Source organism: Anopheles aquasalis, chromosome 3 (genome assembly GCF_943734665.1).
Source record: "Anopheles aquasalis chromosome 3, idAnoAquaMG_Q_19, whole genome shotgun sequence".
Taxonomy (NCBI): domain Eukaryota; kingdom Metazoa; phylum Arthropoda; class Insecta; order Diptera; family Culicidae; genus Anopheles; species Anopheles aquasalis.
This window is the reverse complement of record NC_064878.1, coordinates 18446596-18454095: the sequence shown is the minus strand read 5'-3', so window position 1 is coordinate 18454095 and position 7500 is coordinate 18446596. Positions and strand designations below refer to the sequence as shown.

Genomic DNA, 7500 nt, shown 5'->3' with positions numbered 1-7500 from the left:
GTGACATGATTGTACGTTACATTCTGTTTTCAATTATTCATTGTTATTTGTCTTCAATTCTTCATTATCCTGATATAGCTTTACTCCAAATTCATGATCACCACCATTCAGAAACAACAGATGAATGAAACAATCTTCTTTTTGTAGTATCAATGTGTAGCAACATCGATGACGCTTTGCCGAAACATTATCATTAGTACCACGCTCTTACTACTACACCTGGAGCACGCTTATCGGCCGAGTTATCTAATTGACCAACCCAACAGATAAAGCCGACGCTCTTGCTCTTGCTGGTAGATAATGCTCAGTCTTTGATTAGAAACCGTAGTGTACGGATTCACCTGTACAGGCACCAGGGTGGAATTTAAATTCCCCTTGGGTTCAGTGTCGACCTTTTCAAACTCTGGAGCTTGAGTCATTCATGGCACACCTTTAGTAGAGATTCGTCTCCAGGCACACGTCCCCTAGGCTGATTCAGCATCGATTGGAGGTCAAAATGGTAGACGCTTCCCATTTCTTCTCTCATCTGCACCTGTTGGGTGCGATGGTTTGCGGTGAGTTGTTCAGTGCTGACCCACCTAACGATGGGCTTAGTGTGCCTAACCGAACCCACCTTCTCCGATGCGATGACTCGCCTTCACAGCGTTGGTAGTGATAGGGGCTGGCGGTGCGTACAACATACCGGACGAGCTGGTACACTGTTATCGCGGAAACGCAACATTACCAGGGCCACCACACACGGTACAGTTGCTGCTGGAGCTGATACGCAAAATCGAGCGTCACAATCCGACCACGCTTGAGATGCGTTTACTCAGTGCGGAGCTTGTGCACCGGTAAGATAACTCGCGACCGAGCGCCAATTTCAGTGAAGTCTCCCACTACATTTCCTCTAATTACTATCCTAGACTGCGTGTGGATGGCATTGAGAACGTTGCGGGTGTCGCGGAATCGGAATGGGTCACACCGTACAGTCCGCGAGGAATAGGGGTTCCGAAGTTCACGCTGCTACGCCAGCTGGTCTCCAACGTACCGGGGCGAATCGATTTTGAAACCTTCCTCACACCGTCTGAGATCTGCAATCTGCATCGAATGTTGAGCAGCTCGGTGGAACCGCTGCAGCGTGATGACGAACGCCTCACCTGCCCTCAGACGCTTATGAGTGCCGATGGTAATCCGCAGGCTCCTTGGATAACGCAGAATAAGTAAACGATGCTTAGCGTGGGACCAACTTCCGACAAAGATGCTTAAACCTTCTGCTTATTCGTAGGGCACAGAAATCCGACTCGAATAGGACAACCTTCGCCCGGCCGATCTCACGATGTCCCCTAGAATTGGGAACCTGTCGTACCCAGGACTACGGTACGATCGCTCCCGGTATCGTGATCATGTCGATCGCAGCCGGATTGCAACCACAGAACGTTCTCATCAGCGAGTTTGTGACGGCTTACCGGAAGCACAATCCGTACGAGAACCTCGAGACGATGGAAACGGCCGATACGCGGAAACAAATTGAGAAACTGTTCGCTTCCCTGGAGTCCATCGACAACATGTACGCGGCCGGTCTGGTCGGGGATTTGGCCGAGGTAGCCTTCTACCAGGGTCCAACGCTTGTCACCAACGTGAGCGTAGGATTGGCCGGAGCATGGAACGATACGTTATTGCCCCGGGCACGCTACCTGGCCGAGAATCACGGTGGCCGATGGGAGATGACCGACAGCGAGATCCTCGCTGGCATAGACGGACACTATCTCGCCCAGAATGTCCCCCAGTTCGTGAAGCGTTTGCGAAGACTCCGCCTGTCGCAGGTACTCGAGATGTACTACAGTGATCGCGGTATTCCGGTTACATCGATCGAACAGGTCGCTCGTCGCAAGCGACCAACGAAACGGCCAAGCCGTCATGCCGAACTGCGGCATGATGATGATGAACGGGTTTCGCGTGGTTCCCGGTTTCGCAGTCTGTTCGATGAGGAGCGGGAACATGCCCAACATGGTAGCCAGCTACAATCCGAGGAGATTACGCGTGCCTGCCAGCGTAGGGAGATTCTGCGCTCGATCGAACCGGACAAGCTGAAGCAGGAAACGTTCAAGTTTGTCGAACTGTTGCAGTATACGGCGGGCAGCGTGATCGTGTCGGATCAGTTGATGCAGCGGATCTGTGATGCCACGGTGGATCGGTTTTTTGAGCAGGCCAATCTACTGCTGGACACTGCCGTCGCCAGCTGTCCTATAGACGCGAGATCGTTAGGGAAACAGTTGGTGCGGAAAACGAACGTGGATCTTACCGTGGTGATCGATGGTTCACGGAATGAGTACCAGAGTCTGCAGCTTATCTCGTAAGTAGGCACGTGAATTGCTGAATTTGAATATTTGGGATAAAGCGTTTGCTCTTCCTTTTGTGTGTAGATATCTGGTGGAGTTGATTGAAGTGTCCCATTACGGATCGTACATCTCCGTCGTGCACGGTGCAACCGGTCAATACATGGTGAACCGGACCAACAGCATTTCCCATGCCTTTGAGCAGCTTGAACGGTTTCAAGGATCTTGTAAGTTCCCTGCGGAAGTCGGAATGCTGTGAAGAACTTAAGATGTTTTCTAAACATTTCCTTTTGCAGTTCCCCGTCAGTTATCGCTCTCCAACAGTTTCGCAGCGATTGTGGAAACATTGTCCCGGCAAATGGACCAGGAGCGGGCGAGCTTTACGACTGGAGCTAACACCCCAGTGATACTGGTCTTTGCCCAGTCGTACCGCATAGCCAATGCAGACTTTGAGAGTGCGCGCCGTATGCTGCGAGGATCGTATGAACAGTTTCCCGATCTTTACTTTACATTCGTGACCAACGATCCGGCCACGTTCAGGCAGTTGGTTAACTTTGTAAGTCTAGACACTGTAAGCAGGAGATATCAAGATAGTAAATCGATTATTTCTTCCCCGGATGCTTTACAGAACGATACACCCCACAGTCGGGCGAAGGACGAGCACTACAATATCGTAGACTCATCGATCACGTCAGTCGACAGTTTCTCTGGCACGATCAGTGAGGTGCTTAACAATGTGCCGCAGCGACTAGTAGCCCCCGATTGCCACTCGCCCGACAATCGTAACCTTTGGCGTGATACGTTGGTGCGCGAGGAGCTGGAGCAGTATCTAACGCCCGGGGAAGAGCTGCGCTACCGATTGGCACATTCGCTTCTGCGCCACGGTGGTGACGTACGGGTGCTGTTTATGAACACGGACTATGGCGAGTTCACCGTATGCGAAGGGCGTGATTGGCGTGTGCCACCTTCCAACTGCCAAAGCACGGGTCCGGGACAGGAAAGTCTTTGGTTCAACTACACGCGTCCTTGCGGGGGGCTGGGTGAAACGGAGTGCCGTTCCATCTACTTCGCCGTGCGGATGGATAGTTCGTACATGAAGTGCAACGAGAATGATTGCCGGTTCCCGGACCAAGTTCGATTCGTAGTACGCCATGAAGGGCTAAGATGCCGGGGGGGACAGGGCAATGGAACGGCTTCATTGTTGAGCTTCCGGTTGTTGAACCTGCTGTTAGCATTAGGCATTACATTCAGATTAAGGAGCTACTTTTAACCAGCAGAGTACAATTTTAGATGTTGAACTATTTAACTTGCAGATAGAACATTGCAGAGTGGTTTTACCATGATACCTTATAGTTAGTTAAGTGTGTTGACACGTTACGCTATTAAAACATATTTCGTTTTAGAACAATCATTTTTTATCTTATTTCGATTTCGTCTGTTACCGCAAAAAGTATTTAAGTTAATAAAACCAGAAAATCACGTGTTTGTATAACGTAAAATTTGAAATTATGCTTTCGTCGAGGTTCTTTGATCGATTTTGCATCGCACACACCACCGTGTGCTACATGGGCAGTTTTTATCTCACTCTGGCCGATTTTCTATAGGGAAGAGTGAGTGAGAAAAGGTATTTTCGTTACCTTTCCGGGGAGTTGTTTTGGTGTCGACGTCACCGTATTTGCGAAAACAGGAACTTATTGCTGAATTTCCGTGGATTTTGCCGTCGAAAATCGTACCGTACACGATGGCAACGCTAAAGGACCGGCAGATAAGTAAGTAAAGCACCCGCAAGTGTGATTATTTCACCTAACAACGTTCGTAAATCACCCAGATGCCATCCGGCAGATGCTGAATCTGAACCAGCCCCTGACGAAGGCGATTTCCGCGGAACCGGTGTGGAAGCTGCTAATATACGACCGAACGGGCCAGGACATCATCTCACCCTTGATTTCCATACGGGAGCTACGAGAAATGGGCGTTACTTTGCATATGTAATGACCGGAATAAGAGTTCCTCTCCAACATCGTTGTTCAAGTTGTATCTCGTTATCTCTCGTTCCAGCCAGCTGCACTCGGACCGAGATTCCATTCCGGATGTGCCAGCCATTTACTTTTGTGCTGCGACGGAGGAAAACCTGGGTCGCATCGCGCAAGACTTCCAGAGTGGACTGTACGACGTGTACCACTTGAACTTCATCTCGCCAATATCTCGCCAAAAGCTGGAAGATCTGGCCGCTGCTGCGCTGCAGGCGGGCTGCGTGGCAAATATTCACAAAGTGTACGATCAGTATCTGAACTTTATTACGCTAGAGGATGACATGTTTGTGCTGAAACACCAGAACAGTGATTCTCTGTCGTATTATGGTAAGAGTTGAGGAAATTTAGACGAGAAGTGATGTGGTCCGTAAATCTATGTATTTCTTCTTCCTTGCAGCTATTAATCGCGCCAACACGCAGGACTTTGAAATGGAGGGCATAATGGATAGTATAGTCGATAGTTTATTCGCCGTGTTCGTAACGCTCGGGACCGTGCCCATTATACGCTGCCCGAAGAACTGTGCCGCCGAGATGGTGGCGCGGAAGCTAGAAAAGAAGTTACGCGAGAACCTGTGGGACGCTCGTAACAATCTCTTCCACATGGATGCGACGCAAACAGGCGCCTTTAGCTTCCAGCGACCACTGCTCGTGCTGCTTGATCGTAACGTCGATATGGCAACACCACTCCACCACACCTGGACCTATCAAGCGTTGGCGCACGATGTACTCGAACTAGCCCTGAACCGGGTCGTGGTAGAAGAGGACCCTGCCAGCGAGCAACAGCACATTGGCACGGGAGCTAAACCAAAGACAAAATCGTGCGATCTGGATTCACGCGATCGCTTCTGGTGTACGCACAAGGGTAGCCCGTTCCCCACGGTGGCTGAAGCGATACAGGAAGAGCTGGAACAGTACCGTTCGTCGGAGGATGAGATCAAAAAGCTAAAGACAACGATGGGCATCGATGGGGAATCGGACGTAGCCTTCTCGATGGTGAACGATAACACGGCCAAGCTGACCAGTGCGGTCAACTCATTGCCTCAGCTGATGGAGAAGAAACGGCTCATCGATATGCACACCAAGGTTGCCACTTCGATTCTGAACTACATCAAAGCACGCCGGTTAGATTCGTTCTTTGAGCTGGAAGAGAAAATCATGTCCAAGCAGGCTTTGGATCGCGCTCTGGTTGAGGTGCTGAAGGATCCCGAGTTCGGATTGCCGGAAGATAAAATGCGGCTCTTCATAATCTACTACATCTGCAGCAATGTGACCGATGCGGAGTGCAAGCGGCTCGAAGAGGCGCTGCGCGAGTGTGGCTGTGATTTGTCTCCACTGCCTTACCTGCAACGGTGGAAGTAAGTGACCGGAATTGAATCGTAACTCGTTTAGCCTGTATTATTTTTATTAACCAACATTGTTCTACTTAATATAGAAGCATAATGAAGAGTACACTCTCGACCTCGAACCAATACGAAGGCAGTGGCACCAAAACCGTGTCCATGTTCTCGAAACTCGTGTCCCAAGGTTCATCGTTCGTAATGGAAGGTGTTAAGAATCTGGTCGTCAAGCGTCACGTAAGAACAATTCCGTTTGCCAAGCAACCTGCGATCTCGCGTCCGAGTTTCTAAAGAAAAAAAAACCTCTTGTTATCCACAGAATCTACCAGTAACGAAAATCACGGAACAACTGATGGAATGCCGCACTGGCGGTGGATCGGAGGTGGATGACTATCTTTATCTGGATCCAAAGCTACTGAAGGGCAGTGATGTAGTGCCGAAGAACAGAGCACCATTCCAGGACGCGATCGTGTTTGTGGTTGGCGGTGGCAACTACATCGAATACCAGAATTTAGTGGATTACATCAAAACGAAGCAAACTGCCAACAGCATCCGGCGCATCATCTACGGTGCGTCGACGTTGATCAATGCGAAGCAGTTCCTGAAGCAGCTCTCACTCCTGGGCGATGAAATCGGCAGCCACTAATGGTCTAGCCGAGACGGACTATCGTTATCGGTTGTGGGCGGGACTATACGGGAGGAATGATAAATGCAACCGGGTACAGGCATGCATTTCTTGGCTTACATCTATATAGGTAATTCCTTTGTTTTTCATTTTAATGTGTTTTTGTACAGTAATGCATAGACTTATATCGTTGCCTTCAATATATATATACAAATGATCCACCACTGGCTTGGGAATCGTCATTTCACCACAAGGCGCCACCTCATGATGACACAGCAAGTGCTTGCAGCAGAAACTGCGATTTGATCGTAATGTCCTCCGGTACTCTCTAATATAACAGCTTGGTATCACGAAATTCATCCCCATATATAGCAAATGCGGATTCATCTTTCAGTACACAAGGTCGGCCGCTCAATGATTTGCCCGCTAGTGCACCATGACGCACGTCACGCATCATAAAAGGGACCCGCTTGCCATTCCCATGCCGGAGGTGGTGAGCTTGTCGATTCTTGAGTGGACAGTTTCACTTTGCTAGATGATCCAAAACTAAATAAACTATTATCGTGTTCGCCGTCATCGTCAGTGACGCGAAGTGCATCCTCTGCACCCTGTCAGCTGCGATGCATTTCTCTTTCCGCTCATTCTTTGGCGAGCCCGTTGTCTCTCGTGCCTCGGCCGTGTTTGTGCGGGCCAGCTTCGGCTCGGCTACACTTTCTTCGAAGAAAAACATATTTGCATAGCTAATGCAAATGTCCCCACGGCAAGAGGTGATATTTCTGCACTTAAACGAACGCAACGAGATCTTAAGGCATCTCAATGGTGTAGCAGGTCATAACGGACAACTCATGGCGTCTCGCATCCATCATGTAGTAGGGCAGAGCCACCGTCACCGATGCAGGGAGGCAGTGGTGTTGTGCCAGCCGGCATGTTTGGACTTTTACTCCGTCACTCCGGCCTTTTTATTGTTAATTTATTATTATTTTTCCTTTGAAATCGTGAACATTCCGCTCATCATGGTTGGGAATTTCATTCCGATCACATAGCAACCGCAGTAGTTCTTCGACTTGGCATTTCTTTCCCGTGGTCCTATAGGAATGATGAACATTTTCTGGAAAAGTTACGAAATAATTTATGTTTCTTTTTAGTCATTTCTACGACTACATTTAACGCTAAAACCCACAACCTGT

The 7500-nt window shown here is 49.3% G+C and overlaps 2 protein-coding genes across 2 annotated transcripts; both read left to right on the top strand.

Moving 5' to 3' along the window:
* Nucleotides 1-325: 325 nt before the first annotated feature.
* On the top strand, nt 326-3729 carry LOC126575691 (uncharacterized). The gene is made up of 7 exons (XM_050236506.1): nt 326-554; nt 644-833; nt 906-1202; nt 1268-2335; nt 2406-2545; nt 2615-2874; nt 2947-3729. The coding sequence occupies exons 1-7, from the start codon at nt 497-499 to the stop codon at nt 3586-3588; spliced, it is 2655 nt and encodes an 884-aa protein (XP_050092463.1). The 5' UTR covers nt 326-496; the 3' UTR covers nt 3589-3729.
* Nucleotides 3730-3982: 253 nt separating this feature from the next.
* On the top strand, nt 3983-6537 carry LOC126575692 (protein sly1 homolog). The gene is made up of 6 exons (XM_050236507.1): nt 3983-4087; nt 4147-4306; nt 4377-4678; nt 4749-5706; nt 5784-5925; nt 6008-6537. The coding sequence occupies exons 1-6, from the start codon at nt 4060-4062 to the stop codon at nt 6332-6334; spliced, it is 1917 nt and encodes a 638-aa protein (XP_050092464.1). The 5' UTR covers nt 3983-4059; the 3' UTR covers nt 6335-6537.
* The last annotated feature ends 963 nt before the right edge of the window (nt 6538-7500 follow it).